The 24,565-nt window shown below is 38.1% G+C and overlaps 2 protein-coding genes across 3 annotated transcripts in view; both read right to left on the bottom strand.

Moving 5' to 3' along the window:
- LOC139115812 (solute carrier organic anion transporter family member 3A1-like) overlaps window positions 1–16,784 on the bottom strand; it is a 42,541-nt gene extending 25,757 nt beyond the window's left edge. For both annotated transcript variants that reach the window (XM_070678184.1, XM_070678183.1), the window contains exons 1-5: window positions 16,683–16,784; window positions 11,541–12,271; window positions 10,202–10,513; window positions 9,418–9,582; window positions 4,314–4,512 (exon numbers count right to left, since the gene is read on the bottom strand). In XM_070678184.1, the coding sequence (XP_070534285.1) occupies window positions 4,314–4,512; window positions 9,418–9,582; window positions 10,202–10,513; window positions 11,541–12,267 (1,403 nt within the window). In that variant the 5' untranslated portion in view covers window positions 12,268–12,271; window positions 16,683–16,784. The remainder of the gene's footprint in view (window positions 1–4,313; window positions 4,513–9,417; window positions 9,583–10,201; window positions 10,514–11,540; window positions 12,272–16,682) is intronic.
- A 3,777-nt stretch (window positions 16,785–20,561) lies between these two features.
- The window catches only part of LOC139115811 (solute carrier organic anion transporter family member 5A1-like), an 18,021-nt gene continuing 14,017 nt past the window's right edge, over window positions 20,562–24,565 (bottom strand). The window contains exons 7-9 of the mRNA XM_070678182.1: window positions 23,971–24,173; window positions 23,448–23,512; window positions 20,562–23,169 (exon numbers count right to left, since the gene is read on the bottom strand). Coding sequence (XP_070534283.1) covers window positions 22,877–23,169; window positions 23,448–23,512; window positions 23,971–24,173 — 561 coding nt within the window. The 3' untranslated portion in view covers window positions 20,562–22,876. The remainder of the gene's footprint in view (window positions 23,170–23,447; window positions 23,513–23,970; window positions 24,174–24,565) is intronic.

Below are 24,565 nucleotides of genomic sequence, written 5' to 3'. Positions count from 1 at the left end.
AACTATCTCGTGAGCACAAGATCTTTTCTTGTGATCACAAGATCTTTCCTTGTGCGCACAAGATCTTTTCTTTTGATCACGAGAAAGTATCTCGTGAGCACAAGATCTTTTCTTGTGCTCTCAAGACCTTTTCTTGTGCTCCAAAATTTGTCATTTTACACAGAAAAGATTTACTAGTGATAGTGTTTGCTAGTCTTGTTTGCTTATTTGTTATGCTATCCAAAGAAGTTTTTTTTGATCACAGTTACCTTTCAATGGTTAGTATTTATAAGCGATGACATGTGTTACAGCACATTATAAAATTAGCTTTTTTTATTTCGATAACTACAACAATGAAGCCCATAATTTCTCTTTGTTTACCTTCGATTTTACCAGATTTACAGTATTCAATGACAATGTTCTGGTTGTTGGACTTTGCGATATGATGTTATTGTCCTTAGTATAACATTTGAGTATGTGTTGTATTTTCCCAAAACAAGACATTAACAAATTTGCTAGAGTGAACATTTTTACTCTTTCATAACTTACCAATATGAACAATGTCCAGTGGTTCCCCATGTGAAAGGTTCCAACTTTGACAATGTAATATTACGTTTAACACATGTTTTCTTTAAAATAAAGAACGAGCTTTATGTGTTTACGAAGTGGCAAAGAACTAATTTATTTGCAATAATTATTTAGAGGATACAGTCTATCAACTGATCGGAAAGAAACCCGTGCATTTATTTTTGGTTTGATATAATTTGAGGCAACCATAGTAGACACCTTAGTAGTGAATTTATTATCATGGTCACGGTATGCTGTACATTAAAATGGCGGAAGACTTGAACTATATATCCTGGAAAGTTTGGCGATTACTGTTAATGCGCGAAAACGAAAATTAAACTGACATCTGCAACAAAATCGGAACTCTAACTTTGTACACGTTCCGTATGTTCGTTTGTCAGTACAGTGCAACGCAAGGTGTGAAACAAAGCAATAATTGACCAAAATCCCAACAGACATCGCACACTGGAAGCTGTCACTTCTTTTGGTGTTTGCCGCAGTGCTCCGGCCCTCTTGCTCCACTCTATGGCATAATCAACTCAGTCTTAGTTTCTCGTGAGCACAAGAAAAGATCTCGTGAGCACAAGAAAAGATCTCGTGAGCACAAGAAAAGATCTTGAGAGCACAAGAAAAGATCTTGAGATCACAAGAAAAGATCATGTGAGCACAAGAAAAGATCTCGTGAGCACAAGAAAAGATCTCGAGAGCACAAGAAAAGATCTTGAGAGCACAAGAAAAGATCTTGAGAGCACAAGAAAAGATCTTGAGATCACAAGAAAAGATCTTGTGAGCACAAGAAAAGATCTCATGAGCACAAGAAAAGATCTCGAGAGCACAAGAAAAGATCTTGAGAGCACAAGAAAAGATCTTGTGCTCACGAGATAGTTTCTCGTGAGCACAAGAAAAGATCTCGTGAGCACAAGAAAAGATCTTGAGAGCACAAGAAAAGATCTTGTGCTCACGAGATAGTTTCTCGTGAGCACAAGAAAAGATCTCGTGAGCACAAGAAAAGATCTTGAGAGCACAAGAAAAGATCTTGAGAGCACAAGAAAAGATCTCGTGCTCACGAGATAGTTTCTCGTGAGCACAAGAAAAGATCTTTTGCGCACAAGAAAAGATCTTGAGAGCACAAGAAAAGATCTCGTGCTCACGAGATAGTTTCTCGTGAGCACAAGAAAAGATCTTGTGATCACAAGAAAAGATCTTGTGCGCACAAGAAAAGATCTTGTGATCACGAGAAACTATCTCGTGAGCACAAGAAAAGATCTTGACAGCACAAGAAAAGATCTTGTGAGCACAAGAAAAGATCTCGAGAGCACAAGAAAAGATCTCGTGCGCACAAGAAAAGATTTTGTGATCACAAGATAGTTTCTCGTGATCACAAGAAAAGATCTTGTGATCACAAGAAAAGATCTTGTGCGCACGAGAAAAGATCTTGTGATCACAAGAAAGGATCTCGTGCGCACAAGAAAAGATCTTGTGATCACGAGATCTTTTCTTCTGTGCACGAGATAATTTCGTGTGATCTCAAGATAGTGTATCATTCGCTTATTATCTTTTCTTGTGTGCACAAGTCGAAATATTTTTCTATAATTTTACTACAGTTGGTCTTTTTGTCAAGGGATTATAGGCCTAGACAAAATTATATGACAGAATAATTGACTTTTTACTTCATGTAAATTGAAAATCGAGAAATAACCATAATTAAGATTAAATTTGTTGGAGAGACAATTTCGACCATAATGTATCATCCTCACAGCAGTATCAACCTATTCTAATATTTTACAGAATTTAGAAATTTGATTTTTAACAAATGGCTAATCACCAAGTTGATGGATGAGGGATAAAGTTAAAACTTAGGCCATGAAAATGTTGACATTCATAAACTTGAATATTGAATTATTCATTTCCTGAAAGTTATGGATTACAAATAAATGCTAAATTTGATCACACTTTCAATGTTCACTATACGATAAGATCATGTAACATTGTGTAAAAATGAACATATACAATTTAAAGTTTACATTGATCAAAGTAAAAGTAATATACAAATATTGGTAGCACATTATATTACTGAATAGAGTACTATCAACTAATAACAGTAAATGTACTTGACTGTGTGATTGATAAAGCATTATTGTTGATCTCGGCAAGTCGAATTTAGAAGCCATCCAAACCTAATTTTGGACAAGTGAGAGTATAAATCAGATCATAAAAAACATCGCTGATTCCGTTTATTATATAATTGGCATGAGATTTGAAATTGTAGTGTCATATACTGCCTCTGAGCTTGAGATACATAGATTTTAAACTGTATGGCCGCAAAATGCAGGGCCTGGAATTTTACTCCCTAGGTCAACCACAAAAGAACGATAAGTTATCTTGTGCTCTCAAGAAACTATCTTGTGCTCACGAGATAAGTTTCTCGTGATCACGAGATACTATCTTGTGCTCACGAGAAACTATCTCGTGATCACAAGATCTTTTCTTGTGCTCACGAGATAGTTTCTTGTGCTCACGAGAAAGATCTCGTGCGCACAAGAAAAGATCTTGTGAGCACGAGAAACTATCTCGTAATCACAAGAAAAGATCTCGTGCGTACAAGAAAAGATCTTGTGATCACAAGAAAAGATCTCGTGCGCACAAGAAAAGATCTTGTGATCACAAGAAAAGATCTCGTGCTTACAAGAAAAGATCTTGTGATCACAAGAAAAAATCTCGTGCGCACAAGAAAAGATCTTGTGATCACAAGAAAAGATCTCGTGCGCACAAGAAAAGATCTTGTGATCACAAGAAAACATCTTGTGCTCACGAGAAACTATCTCGTGAGCACAAGATAATTTTTTTATTTTTTGCTTTCAAACATGTCCCTTACGGGCTTTCATACTTTAGTACTGTGCTAATTGGACAAAATACATAATATGAAATGCATTATGGGTAAAAGTCGACTTCTCACCACAGCAAGAGTTTGAGATGGTGATCTCTTAAATTTTTTTTTTCAACAAATTTTGTTGCTAGCACGGCAAAAACGTAATGTTTGTTCGTGAATTTGAACTAGCTAAACTCAATCATCTTTTCGTCTTTGTTGGTATTTCAGTCTTTAAATTCCGTAAAACCTAAAACTATTCTTTTGCTGGTTTAACCTTATGTGTTGGACTGGTAAAAATCCTCCGTATTGAAAATATGGTCTACTGTCCGAAATTTTTGTGACTCATATAGGTGGCAACATCTTGAATACAATACGCATTACCAGTTGACTACATTGGCTGACGATGAAGTCAGTTTTATCGAATATTATTTATCAGTTGAATGTTTTGACGTCAGCCAAGTGTAAAACAGCTATATTCAACATGAAACTACAAACCCGTCAAATATATATATATGGCATTTCTCACAAGCTTTACGACTGATTATAATATTCGATGACTAGCTTATAAGAAAATTGCATACCCAAAGGAAAACACATTTGAACACACAAATACACAGCGATGAAAGTCAAAGAAATATTGGCATTCCGATACGCTGGTGAAAAAATGAATTTTCTTTCATCATGTATACATACGATTTCAAAGAGCGTAGAAATTGGACAATAGTAGCTATAGTTACTAATGTCCAACTTGTACGCTCTTTGAAATCGTACAGAATAAACATGGCACTTTCTATATTCCGAGTTTTTGGGTGCCTTTTGACACATATAAAAGAAGTACTCGAAAAGAAGTTTTGGCTCCTCTGTTTGTAGAATAGATTGAATTAAAATATACTTATACCTTCCTTCGTAAGGCAAAGTGATACCAGCGAAGCTCTCTTGATCACAGCCCAAGAACAACATCGGAACAGGAAGTAGAAACGAAATGACTCCGAATATTACCATTACTTTGCCGTGGTCAGCGAGACTTGGTTTCTTCGTTCGCAAATAAAACCCTCCGATGAGAACGCCTACGGTTGATGCAGTGACCATACATATGCCTGATGCGGAAACATTGAATGAACATAGCGGTGATTTTCAATGTATTATATGCCTCATATATCGAACGCTCCATAGGATTCAATGGCAAATTGTTGATAACGTTGCAGGCCGCATAGTCATCATTTGACTGAAAGTGAACCGGAATTATTTTCGACTTGACAACTTTGGGGTGTCAAAATGTTCGAACTACATGTTTTACATAGGAAATCCAGTTTTTAGGAAATTATGCATAAGAAATAATAAACTGCATCAGTGATTTAAATATATCTATGCGTCATTCGATGACGAAAATCGTTCCATTTTCTAACGGATTTTCGTCTAAAATGGAAATAAAGTATAATATTGTCATTTGCAAATAAACTCAAATATTTTGAGTGAAAACTATGTAAGAGAGGAATGTAGTATTAACAGTATAGCCCAAACATGGGAATATGTACCCTCGAGGCAGGAGACCAACCGCCCTCCTGACGTTGGGCGGATGGTCACCTATACCTCGAGCACATAGTCCCTTGTATGGGCTACTATCATTGCGCATGTGCGAAGAAGAGAAAAGTCAGCAGGCTTATACCGAGACTGACGAAGAACATGGCTCGTCAGAAAGTCACGTGTCCAAAATGCTGTCGCAACATCATTACCAAGAGGTCTGAAAGGATAAGTTTTTCAACTATATAATTCTTCAAAATGCAAGTGCAAAAATTTTGACAGACTATATACATTAGAGGGTGTCTAAACAATGAACACACTGTAAAGTTAAGTGTTAAAGGATAGAACACCAATTAAACGCCTTTTTGTAACACTTTTTGAACGCCTCTAGACGTTCAGAAATCTAACACTACGTGTTCAACCAACGTTCAATTTTTGAACATACGTGTGCAGATTTTGAACGCTACGTGTTCATCAGACATTATTTGAACACCATGGTGTTCCATATCTGAACACACGTTGCACAGGAAATGTGTTCAAAAAATTGAACGCTTTTACGCGTTCAAAGGGCTGTAACACTTTTTGAACGCATGGACGCCGTTCAACGATAAGTGTGTTAAAGGGTAGAACACATGATGCGCGCTTGTTGAACACCTTTAATTTTGGGCGTTCACGGGGTGTTCACGCCTTGAAATAACATTACAGACCATTGATATCCAGTAAAATTATTTTATTCTAAAAATGCACGAAACATTTCTAGAGTAAAATACAATAATTTACTGTAAAATGGGCAAATAAACATTGCAACTCTGTATGTAAAGTTTGTGAGAGGAAAAAACCAATAGTGTTAACACCTTCCTATCAAAAACATAAGCAATAAAAATCACCATATTGTGGATGACGTTATATGTTCATACTTGTTTAAAATGTACAAAAATGATCTGAAAAAGCTCAAAATTTGGCATACTTATTGTGTTGAAAAGTATATGTATGAAATGCATACTCCATTTTTGTAAGATGGTTTCTTACAGACATTTCCTCTTTTATAGACAATTGTAAATTTTGAAGAAAAAAGAAGTTAGTCAAGGCTTCTCTGGTGCACATGGTATATAGTTGTCCACACTAAAGTAAACACAACATGTCAAGTTGTCAAACTGTCACAGTAAGGCACAACATGCAGAAAGTGGGGAAAGTGGGTCCTTGGCAGGGTAAAACCTATTTCCTAGTCCAACAAAGTCCGTCATAAACAAAAAGGTTTGTTTGTTTGTAATATCTTTAAATAAACCCTGAAATAAATGGGTGACATTTAAAAAATATACTTCTCAGAAATTTAAAACATATTCATAAAGACCTTTCAAATTCTGGTGTCTCCTGCTATTAATTTTTATACAATTTTTTTTACCAAAAATGGTAAAAATCACCCTTAAAATGAAAAAATGTACTTTTCATCATAACTTGAATATATCACATTCTGGTAATCCCTTTATGTCTTAAAAATGTCTGAAATATCTTTAATGTCCTAAAATTACAAAGTTGCAAATTTCTGCATAATTTGAACAATCTGAAAACGACTATCAGTAGAGATCTATGTCCTAAATATCAAAACTGTTCGATTAGCAGTGTTGAAAGAGATTTTTTAAAGATTTTTTGACCAAAAAATGACAAAAATTGCCATGAAATATAAAAATTTGAATATTTCATCACAACTAGCACAAATTTGACTAAGGTCATTTTTAGGGACATGTTTACCAAATATTGAAGACGGCAGAAAAATAGAAGAAGATTTTTGCCAAAGAATAGCAAAATTAGCCTCAAAATATAAATTTGCATATTTCATCATAATTTGAACATATCTGATTAGGGTAATCCCTTAGGACCTGTAATCCAAATATTTAAGGATTCGTACAGGCTGTTTTGAAGACAAACCTTTGGATGTACAAATTTGAGGACAATGCTACACATCCACCTATTTAGCTGACAGCAAAGCTAAAAACCAGTTGCTAAGTACAAGAGACGTGTTGAGCTACAATACAAAATAATCTACGGTTTGGTAGCACGCTATGATCAACTAAATGTTACAAGGGCATAAGCTTTCAAAGACGTGAAGTCTCCTTCATCAGATGCAAGGGGATGAAAAATTGAAGCAGAAAGTGACAGAAAATTCAGAGTGAAAATTTCAGAAAAATCAGTAATTCAGAGCGGACATTTTTACTCTGAATGGTCTGTCGCTTTCAGCTTTAATTTAAATAAGGGAGACTACACGTCTGTGAAAGCTTATCCTCCGACAACATTTAGTTGATCATAGCATGCTACCAAAGCTTTGATTAATTCAGAACAAAAATACAGAAATTTATCAAAATTCAGTTACTGACACTTGTAAGTTTGAATCTGCATTAGAGATGAACTGAGGTTCTCAAGCTTGTTTCCAGACAGCTACCTGTACACTCATCTTCTTCGTTATCTGTACCACCAGCTTCTATAACAACTCTTCGATTTTCAGTTAAATCCAACTTTTTACATCCTGAAAAAATGCAACAATAGGTACTATGGCGAGATGAAACTTTAAATGAAAGACAAGGAGCTGATTAGGTTAAGGAAAAGGGGAGACTTTCATATACAGTGCCTCTCTTCAATACTGTTACAAAATATTTGCTGCTTCTTGTCATCAACCGATTAAAATAAAAAAGCCAAACTCTCATATGCTGAAACAATACATTGTATACTCTACGATGTTTAACTGATGTTTTACATGCGATTGTGTTTGCTAAAAGACATGTATTAGCTGTGATTACGCAGCGGTACTATGCAAGGCGTATCGATCGCGCTGAGGTCAAGGGTTATCGCTACATCAGTGTTGAGTTGACCCTTGACCCGAGTGAGATCGATCGATAGGCTATGGCCAAAAGTACCACTGCGTAGTCACAGCTAATTGTTGGTATGGCAGCCATGAAAGAAAAAAAAGGTTTCCTCACGTAGTTAAGCTATTTCAAGGTACAATACAATTAATTTCAAAGGACGATAATATAGATGCTTCAAAAATCTAATACCTTTTACTATTTTGGAGAGGAAACTTACCCTTTCTGGTCTTGCTTCCGCACGATCACGACTTCAGGGTGCGCTTACAAGAAAAATGTCGCAACTTCCGTTTTGATGCATCATGGGATAGGAAAAGGCACCAAACTTGAACACCAAGTGTTTAGAAGTAGAACGCCTCTTGCACGCCGATGTTAAAATTAAAACGTTCATGGTGGTTTTCTGATTTTCTTTTCTAATTTTTAACTTTCAACCCGTAACCGTATAAACGTGTAAAATTATTTTGTATACTTCCTTTTTTAGAAAAAATGTGCTTTCAGCAATTGTAGGCCGGAAATATTTTTCACTTAGTGTGAAATTCGTTACACCAAAATCCATGTACGTTTACCGGACAGTGAAGCAATAGTAAATTTAATATAGCCATTGTAAAGTAAAAAACACAAAAGATTGTTAATTGTTTCACAGTATTGTAAAATTTCTGTGATGCTCAGTTTTTGAACACTTGAAGGAGATGGTTGTTAACACATAGTGTTCAGGTTTAGAACATCATTGTTAATATTATGAACACTAGTGTTAACAATATGAACACTAGCCGTTCAAATTTGAACACCGACATGTACATTTTGAACGCGTAAAGACGCGTCTAGCGTCCGCTATTTTTACAGTGCAGTATTGAACAATGCGTATTGGTTTGTGCATCAGTGAATGCATTCACTTTCCCGCCCTATACGCTCGATTGAAACCAAAGAGAAGATCACACGGATGGGAAACTCTTTTCAAACGTTGTACGTGGAAAAAGACCTAAAAAAGGGGGCTGGAAACCAGCCAATTCTGACAAATTGTAATCCTAGGTGTTTCAAAACGGGCAAATAATATTCAATTTTAGGGAAATTGCGAAATTGTACTATCTCTTGCAAAACATAATATACAGTCAAACTGTCTTATTTGTTAACCTTACAGAGCGGTCACCTCTTTATAGTGGTCACCTGGCAGCGGTCCAGTGGCATTTTACATGTAAAATGCCCTCTATAGAACAGCCACCGTTCGTAGTGGTCAGTGACCATATGGAATTGCTCCAATCTGAAACAAAGCCTGTGCAAAATGGTCAGCATATCAGACTTTGAATATAGCCGCAAAATGATTCTGCCAACTAAATGCATGTATCATGATTTTCAAGAGATTTATGATATTGAACTTTATTGCAGCTGTCATCTGTTCCTAAATTCATCACTCAGTACACCACCTACACTCAAAACAAGCCCACCCTCTATAGAAAGGCCACCTCCATATAGTGATCACTTTTTCTTGGTCCCTTGGGTGACCACCATACACAGTTTGACTGTATAAGGATAATTTATATCAACGTAAGCTCATCAGGTCAGAAAAGGTATGGAAGCAGAAACTATTGATTCAATGGCCACAAGTATGCAACCATTGTGTCGACCCACCTGTGAGATTTGCAGCAAGTGTCGCAGTCACTCGGAACTGTTCCTCCAAGTACTTGGTGAGGAATATGGTGGTACCGCTGACGATGGCGGACTCCACCGCGTGGCCGATAGCAACCGTCATGAAAGCGATATTCACAAAGAGACGACGTGTGGCACTTGGAAATTCTGAAGTAAGAATGACAACCGACGTGAGAATTGAGATAGACAGTTATAACGGCAGCGTTTAAGCTAAGATACTAAGTGAAATACAAAACATATATATTTATTTATTTATTTATCTATCTATTTATCTATCTATCTATTTATTTATGTTCCAGGTTCAACACTTTTTATAGCAAAATCGAAACGTGCCTTAATGTGAATTTATCGATAAAGATCATGAACAAAACAGTCAAAGTACAATATATAAAGTTAAGGTAGTATGCGCCTCGAAAGTGAAAGACTTTAACTTTTGCTCAAACTTTCCTCAAGGAATCTTTCAACCATTCTCTTTCAAAATCAAGAATAAAAATTGGGGTTACCGTGCAAATTTTTGGTACTAGAAAAACAAATAACCCAAGATTTACCGATATTTGAAATTCATAATGGCCGCCATTCCTGTGTTAACTCTATAGAGAAAAATAAAATTTTCAAATTTCGAAAATTTAAGCCGGTAAAAAGTTTTCTTTCACCAAGAGCTTTAAAATGAACCCCCATAAGTGGTAGATCAGAAAAGTATTGTAAAAGTTTGAGAGTCCGAATATCTGTCCCGAGGCGCGTTCAACCTAAAATGAATATGACTGACCCTTAATCCGAGAAATTATTTCTCTCCCCATCTCTTCTTCAGACTTTTCTTCCTGATTGCCTTTTCCCAGTTTCACACTCTTGGCAGTAGGCAGTCTCTTCGGCAGAAGGAGGAAAGGAATGGCGGAGAAAAAGACCAAAATACCGTCGACGAGGTAACCCATCCACCACGCTCCGACCCAGCGAGCGTCGTCGGGGGTAAGCTCTATCTCGCCGGCGTCCATGGTGTTGACGTCGACGTAGTAACTGACGAAGAGGGAAGCAAATGGGAAACCGACGACAGGTCCCAGTGGGTACATGGCATACAGAATCCCTGTGTTAAGACAATACACGATAATTTTTATGCGAAAGTGTTTTCGCTGAGTCTTGAAGTTCGCTTTTTTCACAAATCCAATACCAATCAACTTTTCAGTACCCGGTTTGACAAATTGATATTCTGTCACTAAAACTAAAAAGCTCAGTGCAGCGTTTTAAATTATATTCAATTACCAAGCAATAAAATTATTTCCCCTTAATTGCATTATCTCAGGGATTATAACAATTCCACGTAATATCGGTCACGGGTACATCGGAATGTAGGGCTAACGTAGAAGGAGCAATTGCAGTTGAAATGAGTTTACTTGTCAAACGCAGATATTAACCAACTTATACAAGTGATCGTTTGAACCATACCCCTTGATACAAAAGATTTATATGGCGTTGTTGACCATAACGGGAGTGTGTTCTAGCTGTCAAGTTTGGTCAAATAGACCTTTTATAATAGTTCTGTGCAAGTTTTCCGTGGAAGTTCATGTATGTTTGATAGTTTTTTTCGTATCTTTTCGCTCCATTAAATGACTATAACATCATCACAGAGGGCGCAAGGTGTGATATGAACTTCCCCATGTTTGCCTATGGAAGTGTACTTCATTGTGTTGGAAATCCTTGCAAAGAAAGTTTTTTCATCGAAAGAAAATTAAATATTAAACAAATATCGTGATCAAACTGAGTCATCATAAGTCTTACAACTTTTGAAGAAAATGTTTCTTTACACTTTTAATTCATAACAAGGTTTTTAAGGCTACATTGTTTACAGTCATTTAGCTATAATTATATTCAGGAAATTATCAATGATAATTCTATTCAGTATCTTAGGCCACCGGCCTTTCATACACTAGGTTGAAAAATAAATATACAGACAAGTATAGTAGGTCTTCTTGTGAAGGAACTACAATGGAAATTGTACAGCGATAAACGTGAAGAAAGTCAAGTTTTCTCTAAAAGACTGTCCCTTAGTTTGATACTATTATAAACTTTGCCAGGTTTAATATGGTATGAGTATCAATTCGGGTGTTACATACCAAAATACATAGGAGCCTTCTTTCTCTCAAGATAGTCGTCTATGTAGGCTGTCCCAAGGGTCAGGATTGGCGAAAATCCTGCACCAATTATGGCGTGTCCGACCAGTAAGATAATGATGGTGTCTCGCTTTTGGGAACTCAGGCTACCCACTTCCGCCGCATCACAGTCAGACTCGGGTGATGCGCTGCCATTGGTTTGTAGCACGCAGAGGCCGTCCGCATCGGAGACATTCCCGGATGTATCACCCGCCTGCCCGTAGTCATACGGACCGTATATGAAGTGTACGCTCGCAACGAGCAGGGTGCCAAAGGCTGCGAAGATGATGCCGAACCCAATCCATCGCGGTCGATGGCTGTTTTTGCCCCCGCCGAAGTATGTGACGAAGACGACGGCGACCATGGTGGCGGTTTCAAACAAGGTCGCATTCAGACCGATGATGTAGCTCGGGAGGCCGTACCGTGTCTGAATGCTAGTGACACCGGTAGCAAACACTCCCCAGCCGAAGGTGTACAGAAATGCGGCCACGTTAAGCGAAACGAAGGCGAAGTTCACATTAGCAAAACACTGAAGACACTGAGGTTTGAACTTCCAAAATCCACACTTCTGATCGTCGTGAAGCGTCGTCTCATCGGGATCAAACTCATGTTTGTCGTCGCTGGACATCGCCTCGTCAGCGTTGATAGCATGCTCTTGCCCATCTTCCTTTGTGGTCCTTTCCGATGCCATTGTCCTGAGAGAGAGGGGGGTTATATTTTAGTGAGTGTTTTCCTTTGCAATCTGGTAGGAACTTTGACTTGTAAACAAATTATTTGCATAAACTATAAGATCGCGTTCTATGGACTGCATTTACATGATCATACAGTGTTCCTCATGTACCAGCAAGCAATGGTTCACAGTTTTTCAGATCACTTCTCTTGTCTGCTGCTGTTGTGTGGACTCATTTTGAAGCTTAGGGACCGTTCAGTTTTTACGGCCGGGGGGCCGGCAAAATCCAGGGGGGGGTCATCGTAATTTTGGAATCCGCAAAGGAGGGGTCATCGCTTTTTCACTGGTAGGAAAGGGGGGGTCACTACATTTTCAAAAACATAATACCATAAATAAAGTTCACTTTATGCCATGGCCATGATCGACCCTCTTTACCGGCGGGCCGCCTTCGGCGGCCCACTACAATAAATATACATTATGTATTACCCATGACCCTCTTAACGGGCAGACGCCTTTGGCGGCCCACTCCAAGTAGGTTTACTTCATGCAATGGCCATGATTGACCCTCTTTACCATCAGGCCGCCTGCGGCGGCCCACTACAATAAATTGACTTTATGTAATACCCAACGGCAATCTTACCGTAAAATTCCCAATTGAAGCCGCGGCTTGTATTAGAAACATTTTTGAGGGACCCCTGGGATCACGCACTGAATAATGGTAATGGCCGCGCGCCTTCAGCGGCCCTGTCCAGTAAAGTCTACTTTATGCAATAGCCATGATCGACCCTCTTTACCGGCGTGCCACCTTTGGTGGCCCACTAGAATAAAGTTGACTTTACGTAATGGCCCATGACCCTCTTAACCGGAGGGCTGCCTTTGGCGAACCACTCCAATAAAGTTTACTTTATAAATGTCCATGGACATGAGTTGTCTATGGAAATGAAGTTAAAAATTGCCTTACAGTCGTCCTAATTAACAGACGTTTCAATGGATGTGGCTGAGAAGTTTGTGCACTGGCATCTCTGCTACACGAATAAAGTGCGCCGCGTACCGGAGGTCAAATCCAAACCATGCGGGTAAATTTGACATATGGGTTTTGGTTATTTTTCAGGGGGGGGGTCATCAATTTTTTTCGTCTGACAAAGAGGGGGTCATCTTTTTTTCACAAAAAATGCAGGGGGGTCAATATTTTTTTGAACACCGGCGACAAGATTTTGCCGGCCCCCCCAGGCCGTAAAAACTGAACGCTCCCTTATTGTTAAAATGAAGTTTTCATCGGTTCCGTGAAAATCGAAAATGTGATTATTTTCCTACCGAGTTGTTCCTCAGTATAACGTCCATCTTGAATTTCAAATTCAAAGATCAGTTAATTTTAGGAGACATGTCTTTCTCATCCAATAATTGGCACGGTTACACCAATTGTTAGTCTTGATCATACATGATTAAAATTTCCTAGGGCAAAGTGCAAATCAAAAGCTGAACCAGTTTTATAAGCCGCATATTTAAATTATGACGTTTCAAAGTCTCTGTCGAAATGTGACGAGTTTGTGTTTCAAGTTGTGAAAGTTTTTCCAACAATACGTGAGTAACATAGTACAGCAACATACACTGATATCGCTAAAACTATGTACTTGCAATTCACGTGGAAGACTTTGGCGCACGAAAGCTATATCATTGGACTCTTATCCCTCTGTCCCCCTTCAGTTTAAGGTAGTTTGCGCCTCGAAAGTAAAAAACTTAACTCTTGCTCAAACTTTTCGCAATGAAACTTTCAACCATTCTCTTACCACATCAAGAATAAAAATTCAAGGTCAACGAGCAGATTTTAATAATAGAGAAACAAATTCCCAGACATCTACCGATATTTTAAATTCAAAATGGCAGTCATCCCCGTGTTAACTCTATGAGGGGAATAAACTTACGGGGTAAAAAATTTCCCCCACCCAAGAGCGTTGAAATGAGCCCCAAAAGTGGTAGACCTTGAACAAAAAATTGAGTCCAAATATCTACGTTTCCGAGGTGCATTCTACCATACACAGAAGCAATCGATTTTGATTCTATATAGCAAACACCCCTTCCTTTGCACTTTTTCGCAATCCTCTCGTACCTTTTTTCTAAATGCTCTCCTTTCGGTGTGTTGACCTAGCATTTAGAAATGTGTCGGGGTCATAATTGGGCCAATCGTCGTGAAGACAAAATAGGTCAAAGCAAGATGTGTTTATTGTCTTGATCGTACTACGAACATGCACAATGCCTTAATCCCTGGTACACATTCTCAATGAGATTTACTAAACTTTCCCTGTGTGGTACCAAGACTTCTAAATGTGGTGATACCAGAGAAAGTCTTCACTTCATGGCCTCACGGCTGATGTGTACAACTCAATTCAAAACAGTGGACCATAGTTGTTCACGTTTCGCGGTCGCGACCTCAATCAACCAAAAATGTTTGCGTTTGTGTCATAGTATGATTTTGCAAGCAACCGCTCTTTTGGGTGACATTGATTGTCGCTTTCTGTTGTCTCGAGAAGAGTATAGGTTTTCAGTACGTGATTGTAACATTTGTAACGTGTATTTTGATTGATGACGACGATAGTCATATCGAATATAAATTTTAAAATAGAATGTCGAAATCTCAATTGTCGCCTGCACTTCATTTACTGTTCTCCATGTGTATGATATTCAAAGGATTTGCCGGAGGAACGCTCTAGCTGAAAATAACACATATGGCATGGGAATTTATGAGTATAAGTTACAAGCGTATGACGTCAAAAGCTGCCATATTTTGCCTCGATTTATGTTCAACACTCGATCGTGAAATTAAACTAGTGGTTATGAGTACCATATCGCCAATCATTGTTTATTCATAGTGCGTAATCTGGAAGTACTTAAAGGAGCGTTACTCTTTCTAATGAAAGACCACAATTGGAGGGTGTGCCCTTATATTTTGTACATGCACATAAAATTTGGTGCTGAATCGTTCAGACATTTTTGTTTAACTGGGTCAACAGCGGGGGGGGGGGCAATTGACACGGGGTTTCTCCGTTGCTATGAGTGGTTATATCGAACAACTCTCTCTCTCTCTCTCTCTCTCTCTCTCTCTCTCTCTCTCTCTCTCTCTCTCTCTCTCTCTCTCTCTCTCTCTCTCTCTCTCTCTCTCTCTCTCTCTCTCTCTGGGACGACAACATCTCACACGATTGGAACTAATTATTTTGGAAAATGTTGGTTTAATCAGCAACTCTAAGCTCATCTAATTTTCTTTTTTGCAAAATTCACTTGTTTTTATGGGTAATTTGTAATATTTGGGTAATTTGTAGAAACATTCGCACATATTGGTACGTTCATACACACGTGTACATATGTGCGTGTTGTACTTTCATGTATATTTGTATACTTAACCATTTTATTTCACTGTTCACGATGCACGATGCATAAAATACAGAATAAGGAATTTGTAACATATTGAAGAAGCAGGGTGTTAAAAGTAGTCAGAATCAGTATGCCTCAATCCGTTATCGGTAAGCCTGTTCACCCTGTCAGAAATGCTGAATAGGTCTGCCATATGATATGGTGTGCCGTGTCCCATATATGAGGAAATCCATAAAAGACACGAAGAAATCGTCAAGGACTTTCACAACTGTCATAGTGATTCTAGGCGTGGCATTACTTTGGCTCACCATTGTGACAAAGCACCCGTTTAATTACGTCTGAGCGGAATTACATGACCATGTCGAATTGTAGGTAACAATGTATCGCAAAATATTAAAGGCACATCGCCCATAACCTTCTGACCCTTTGCCTCGATCTTAGTCCCTAATGCAGTGTTATTTTAGTGACCTAGATGTTACTAAGGCGGCAGAAATGGATAATTGAATAGGCATCCTTGATCGTGACCCACTTTTTCTTTCTCATGCCATGTTCTCGATATTTGTGACCAGTACTTAAATTTCTGACATTTCAGAGTATTTCTACATTGTCTCTTCTTTACGTAATGTGTACAGATATGGACTAGTTGCCGGTTCTGTGGATATAGCTTTCTTCTAAAGAACTGTACACATTACGGGTTGAAGAGTGGCCTCTCTTGACCCTTTTACTGTTTGGTGAGGGGTGATTTCAATGAAATACAGAACGGCTGGCAGCTCGTGCGAAACGGCGATAGTGCGGTGGTGCACTGAAGGAAAGAATCTGCGACACTATCGTAGAAATGTTACTTGTCGGCAGTTCTGTGGGCGCAGATTCATGACACATTTTGATCTGTAGCATTAGTTGTGACTTTTTTGTGCAACCTCTTGGCGAGCTCGCCATGTAAACATTGACAGCATATGGGCATATTTCAGACGAAGGATACGGCGACTCTGTGTGTCTGGTTCAGCCAAGACTGTGCTCTACATGTTGACACCCCACTCTTCAGAGAGAATTTGAGAGAAAGAATATCTTACCCAACTTATGTTAGAAGTCTTCCAGATATGTCAGATTGCTCTGCGACTGAAACGTGCTCGTCTTGCACTCAGTCCTTGGCTTATCAAAGTTTCAAAAGCAAATGTTTAATACAGTTCGCAACAGAGTCCTTTTGCACATAGCCTGAACTTTCACATAACTCCCTTCTTAGGGGGTCCGTCCATTACAATCGAAGGGAGAGGTCGTCCCATCTGCGGCTGCACGGCTTTCTAGTTCAAATATTGCCTATTCCAAGAGATTGGCAATTAATGTCGGTTGTGTCCCATCGTTTATGTAAAGCTACTGTGGCCGCGCCGTCACCAGTGAGTTACGGTACAGCCGCCAATTTAAATTTCGGATTTCAATTGCACGTAGGCTGTTTGGGTATGTTGTACACAGTAGCTGACCCGTTCTGTGGGTCCCATTCGCACAGCCGCAAATGGGACAACCCCTTCCATTTAAAGGGCCGGTAATGCTAGCTTTTGGTAATTTTTTTTCACCATTTTTGTTTTGAATGTGAACCATAATTCAGTGTTCTAATCCCCTAAGGGTGTTGATATATAAGCATTGTTCAGCTTGTCAACTCAGCCCGTACATTTGTAAACTGCATTGTTATTATTGAAAATTTCTTTGGTCCGGACTAGAATTCAAATGTAAACAATATATAACAATGCATTTTACACGTATAGACGCTAAGTTGAAAGCCAATAGTGGGTGTTTCAACATTCTTTAGGGAGTAGAATAAAAAGTTTTGATATACAAAATAAAATATTGAAAAAATCAAAATGTTGACATTGCTGGCCGTTTAAAGTATGACAAGAAGGTGAATTGGGCAAACAAGTGCACATGATGACCGATTTAAATTTGTCGAAAAATGTCTTTATACCTCAGCTGGAATAAAGCAGACTCACCTTATAATGCCTAAAAAGGTTCGCTATACCGCAGCCTGTTGACAGCAAGTCACTTTGTAAACATGAAAATCCGAGACGACCCGAGACGAGGCTGGAACACCGAGACCCTTCATCCGTTCATGCCATATGATTTGAAAACGGCTTTTTGCACCCTCAGAGTCCAACACTCATTTGCTTGAAAGGAAAGGCGTTTCATCATTTGCACCAACACTGCATCAATACGAAATAACATAATCCTGTTTACATTTTCTTGGTGCCTATTTTACATGAAGCATCGATAAGAGCAAATCTTGAGTGAATTTTTCTTAAGTAGTGTAAGCTTCCGATTTTAATGTTGCACTCAATCTTTCGCATGCCAAGATTCACCATCATTTGATATTAATGAGCACATGCGTTGCAAAGGTAACTCTCGGTCACTCCATCTGTCACTTGTATACGAGCTGTACAAAGTTTGTCAATGAGCACCAAAATGACCAAAATGGTGAGTGTGTTGAAGTTAAAGTTTTAGTTGTGGTCGTTTCCAACAAACTAATTTGTTCTATTTTAATGAAAATTCACGAAGCTGTGCCCTGCATTGGGGTGTTTGTTTGTTTGTTACATTCCGCATCGCCATGCAAATGTGAAGGACAGTCATAAAAATACTAGGCTAGCACGTACAGCACCCTGCTGGAACAATTCAATATTATGTAAGATGTTTTGATTTATCATTTTCACATTTATTATGTCCATATTCTCCCAAAATTACCAGTGAATATAATATCCAAACTAACTCTTGTGACACCCACGAGGAAATAATGGAAGTAGTGAGGCTTGACACTCTAAGACTTGTAATTTGTTATTTAATTTTTCTCCATACGGCCATGTCTGGTCAAGTTTTGGACTTACACATGTTGACTTAGGGGTGTGCCATGTATGGTCAAGCATATTTGTATGTATGTGTGTCAAAATTGGACTTACATATGCTGACTAAGGGGTCAGGTTGTCTACGGCTTTTCATTGGTCGTCTCGGGCTTTCATGTCTGCAAGGTGACTTACGATCAACGGGCTGTAGTGAGGTGAGTCTGTCTTTTTCGGGCTGATTGATAACAAAGAAAATTGGCAAAATTTAAATTGGTCATCGTATGCGCATTATTCGATCAACGCTAGGATTTTGTAGATTATAAAATTCTAATAGAGTTCGATTAACCAAATTGACCGTGTATTTGAAATGGAGACACTGCAAAGCAGGTTTGATAATTCCCAAAGCGACGGGGTCTGGAGAGATCATCTTCCCAAAGTTATTTGCGTCTGCCAAACAATGAGTTACGACTGACACTCTGTTTAAGCGACACAAAATCGATTTTTGCCCCAAGGGGGCCAACAAAGCACTATCGCTGAGGTGACTGACCTCATAAGTTTTGGTTCGTTTACCACAATCCACAAAACAATTGAACATCCAGAGCTTTTAGGAGACAGTAGTAGAACTATTCGTCATTGTAAATACTCTCCCATAGAGTGGAATATTCACTGTAGGCTTTAAGAGTATTCGGGTCATGAGGTCACTGAGCAGAATTTACGATTTCATCCAACCATGTTCAATGACCACTTCATCGTCTAGCTTACATGAAAGTGATTTTCAACTTATTACGCGAATAACAAAGGTGATATTTCCCAGTTTCAATGAGATACGATATTCGGCCCTAATAATAATGGTTGCTTATGTGTGTCTTGCAATCTTTCAACATTGATACCATGCAGCAAAAACGACCGTTTGGATTCTTTAAATCTTTAAAGGTTATAAGTGTCCCTTTCGTGCTTCCTTTCGTCAACAAGAAATGTACAAGGAGCAAATTGAACTTTACATAAAATGATTTGCTTCATTACCCCAAAGGTAATCGACATGAATCAATTGTATTCGTCGCCTTTCCCTATCCTTCTTCCACTCCAACATCGTCATTGCCATCAACATTATCATCATCGTCGCCGTCGTCATCGCCGTCGTCGTCATCATCATCATCATCATCATCATCATCATCATCATCATCATCATCATCAACAACAACAACAACAACAACAACAATAACAACAACAACAACAACAACATATATCAACGGGATTGGGAAATGGGGAACTAGTATGAGACGTTCACAGAGAGAAAAATTAGCATCTTGGATTTTTCACCTTTAAGGCTTGTATGGCAACAGTAACTTGATGATATGTTATTATCTTCCAAACACTAATATTTCATATATGGCCTTAAATGATGAGATGGTCAATGATACATGTATGTAGGAGAGATAAAGAGTAGGAATATAGACACTTGGATTGACAGAAAGATGGGCAGAGGAAGAGATGCACACACTGACATGACGATACAGAAAAATATTACATTATACTGGTTTAGACGTTGCTTGTCCCTGGCAGTAATTTCAGTGATGGTGGTGTTCAACATCACGACGAAGCAGGCTGATCAAGAAAGAGTTAGGCTGATGTCTTGTGACCCGAAAGTGTAGACAAGAGTTTTACTAAAACAGACACAGAGGGCCCACAGATAGATGTAGGTAAAGGAAGGGCGGAAAGAGATTTGTAGTATTTGTTTACACTAGGAGTATGTGACCACGAAAACAAAATCTGTATTCTAGATAGTTGTGTATATCGCTTTGTAAGTTAGATGTTGAATGGCGGTAGGAAAACATATCTGCTAGTTTTAAACTTTTTCAATTTCAAATGATGTTCGAGCTATTGCATATATGTGAACATGTATGTATGTATGTATGTACGTATATGTATGTGTAATATACATATTTGCGTGTGCATGTATGCATGCATGTAGAAAGGTAGAGTACAATGTACATATATATATATATATATATATATATATATATATATATATATATATATATATATATATATATATATATATATAATATATATATATATATATATATATATATATTGATATATATACACAACTGAAATTGTTTAAATATGCCATTTGAGCTGCTTTGAACGAGTTTTATTGTATAAAAGTTGTTAATTTTATTTCTTCAATGTTGATATATAAAAACTATGTACATACTATACCTAAAAATATTGTAATCTTAAAACCTTACAGTCACATACAGTATATGAATGACGAATAAAAAGAAAAGTTATGTACAATATATCCACAATTATTTCGAAGTATGTAAGAATGTGTATTACAATGCGTTCCCCTTGTCGGAATGGCGGCGTGCAGGATACACGCTGGAGTGTACATGTGTTGGGTATGTTACATTTTCAATCAGAAAACAATCTTCGTGGAAGTTGTAAAACAGCAGTTGAATTGGTTTGTGTATTGTACACGTAATAATAAGTACAAAGAAGGAAATATCAATACTAGTATTCCTGTTTTTCCCCAAATAATAAAAACCTGCTTTCGCATCTCATGGCTACTATCTATTCTGGTATACTATTGAAGAAGGGCCGGACACCCAATAGAATAATAGTCTGCAAATACTGACGTATATGAATGGCGGGCTGATTTTCATTATCCAGGGGTCTGCAGGAAGACAACCAAATATATAAGGTTTTTGCAAGCCGTGATGGCTTTACTTATTTCCCGCAGCCAGAGCTACTCAAGTTTCCGCTGTAAAGTTATATAGAAGTGTATATGATGAGTATTTTACACAGCAAAACAAAACAGATAAAAGGTGGTATCACCTTTCATGTGAGAGTAGAACGAAGTGTTCGAATAAAATGCAATTAAGGTTTATATGCATTTTAAGGCCTCCAGTCCATGTGCAGGAAGGTAGGAATAGGGTAGGAGTATTTCTTAAGACCCTAAAAGTGGTCTGAAAATCCAATATATGAAAGGTCGAATAAAACAATGACTATAGTTGGCTCTGATAACTAAATTAATAGACATAGACATGTAGTTGAGCAAGATTCTTTTCTTACAATTCATTACCCGGTTCCCTTGTTCACGGAAGCAGTGATAACTTAGATCGTCACACTGCGCCAGAGCTCTTGGGCTGTTCATTCTTGTATCAGGACACTGTCGGTCAGCTATAAGCCCTAAAGTACGTTTTTATATGGATTGAAGAAACAATGCGTTGAAGGTTACGCAATACAGAATACATCGTGTGTGTGTGTGTGTGTGAGGATAGCCTGTACTCGTATGCAATAGTCGAAGTTCTTTGTATACCCTCAGACCTTCAATCATACAATAAGAGTTTTTTTTATTAAAGGGAAACAGTCTCTGGAACTGCGCCTGTGCGAGTTTCTTGTTTGCAAACAACGTATTTCGTGCACGATATCTAGATTCACCTCATCATCAAGCTACAACATTTAAATTATAAGATGTAGATTATGAAAGACAATAACTATTGTACCTTGGATACAGTGTTTACATTGGTCGTATGGGTTCCATACGACCTTTGAGTGCAGTTCCGACGACTGCATCCCTTTAAAAGGTCATGAATATACAAGCCCTGAGAACAAGGTTTAATTTTGCCTTTGTTTTCATTATTTGATCAAATTCCAGTCTCCTTAGTTAATTGATAAAAGATTCCACCGTTTTCGTCATTGCATTGTAATCTATCTATCAAGGAAAAGTTTAGAAATTCTAACAACCCTTTCTGTCCGTTTGACATTAAACATTTGAAAACATTCTAAAATTTCAGGATGTCGAGTAAATTTGAAGTCCCTCACAAAAAGTAAAATGTAGACCTAATTTCGTGCAACGTCACACAGTCAGAGACTGGTAGTACCTATCTCTGGTTAATGCATTCGCTGATAAATGAAATAACAAAAAACAACTAATATTCACGGATGTCACGAATTTACTCAAGCAGTCCGATATCCATGAAATGATTAAGTATACTTCAATGTTTCAAAAATAAAGATAGCTGGATCGACAGAAAAAAAAATCTTGAGTTAATTGGATTTTTCAAGGCTCGTTGAAGATAGTTCGCGAAATTGAAAGACTTAAATTTTGCTGAAACTTTCCGTGAAGAAACTTTAAATTATTCACTTTTCAAATTAAGAAAAAAGATCAGGGATCACCTTGCAAAATTCGTTACTAGAGAGACAAATTATCATATATTTACCTACACTTAAATTCAAAATGGCCGCTGTATTAATTCTACGGGGAAGAATATATATTTTCGATTATACCGTAACAAAAATGAGCCGGTAAAAGTTCATTTACTCCAAGAACTTCAAAATGAGCCCAAACAAGTGGTAGACCAACAAAAGGCATTGTAAAAGTTTGAGAGTCTGAATATCTGTCCCCGAGGTACATTCTACCTTGACAGTTGAACGTATCAGAAATGAGACGGCTTATCATCACGATGGTCATCGGTAAATTCGTTGATCTCCGTCTGTTTCGCCTTCGCGTAGTTGTCAAACTCCGGTCTCCTTCGCATTGACAACCACGTGGTCAGGTACATGGCTACGGCGGCTATCTTCAACACGATCTCGAAGGTCATGAGCTTCAGGCGGTAATCGTAGAGATCGTATACCAAGCACGAACTAAACACACTGCATTCGGACGTGCCCCAGTGGAGACAAGCTGAATCGATGATGTACCCCATGTATATTGGGGTGGGTACCCAACCTGAAATTAAAGAACAGCGCCATCAAATTAGCCGTGTAAAGTAGCTGGGAAATTTTAATCCCTGTAAACCCCAACACGTGATGTTTCAGGTCTTGCAGTGTCAAAACTAAATCGAATAGCTTAGTCGGGGGTGGGGGTGACAAGTTCAATTTTAAAACTAAGTATATAAACTGAAACAAAAGCTGTGTAAAAGAACATAAGCCCTGTTTTACCTGCTGCAGGAAGGTTTTCATCTACTCGACGCAAAGTATGAGTGTTTCAACCCCCAACATACTTACCGATAAACTGTGCGAATAATTGTCGAATACCGACTGCAAAGGGTTTGTCCTTTTGCTCAACAACTCTGAAGAAACAAACAAAGAAAAAAGTGAGTTCTCTGCCATTAGATTTCTATGGTTGTTTGTTAAGAATATGCTCTTGAAGAATTTAACCAATACATTTTTATATTATATTAGAAGACCATACGATCAGGAATATTTTACTTTCTGAGGGTAATCTAATGGCCCATGTTCTGTTTTGTTGTTTTCGATTTCAACTAACTTTTTTGTTATGTTTTGTTTCCATATTTATTTATTGATTCATTTACTTATTTATTTATTTTATTTATCTATTTATTTATTATATTTATGTGTTTTACACGAATAATGAATCACAAAAATATAACATGAGATAAACAAATATGAGGAATAGTAAACAGGAAACAGCCACGATCAAAAGAAAGAAAAGTCCTAGGACTTATTTACAACCACTGCATGCGGTCCAGAAGAATACACGATCTCATTGTTGTTACTCTAGACTTACCTAAGTGGTAACACTATATACGCAGTCAGGGGTAGCGCAGATATAAAACTGGCAACAAAGCAGCACAGTATAAAGATCACAAGAAGCGTCTCACAGCGCTGACCGCAGATCCCGGCAATGGCCGTTCCCCCTTCCAGGTTTATATCAACCGCAGAATCCCCACCCTCTGGCGGAAGACCGACGCAACTGCAGGAGCTGAAGTTCTGGTAATGAAGCGAAAGAGAATCAATTCAAATTATTGTGCATTGACTAAGAGTGCAACATTGTGACTTTTAAGGCTGCGTTCACAAATAACGATTAGGGGGGGGCTGGAGGAATCTCGATTGAAATCTTACTTTTTTCAGATCCCCCCCTAAGTACCCTAAAAAATTTTCAAATGCCCCCCCCTCTATATGGTCAAAGTTTTTCAAGCCCCCCCCAAACTATCACAGGCTCGCATATTTGTAAAGGATGTGAGCGCAGAAAAAATAAACGTGTTGCGCCGTTCTGCTCACAGGTGTTCAACACTACCTGTATTAGCACTTTGTATAGTCATATTCCCAAGGCAAGTTCTTTAAATGCGTCAGTGAATTTTTTAGATTTATTGGTCTAAAAG

This window comes from Ptychodera flava, chromosome 17 (assembly GCF_041260155.1).
Source record: "Ptychodera flava strain L36383 chromosome 17, AS_Pfla_20210202, whole genome shotgun sequence".
NCBI lineage: Eukaryota > Metazoa > Hemichordata > Enteropneusta > Ptychoderidae > Ptychodera > Ptychodera flava.
The sequence above is the reverse complement of the archived record's forward strand: the minus strand, read 5'-3'. Positions and strand labels throughout refer to the sequence as shown.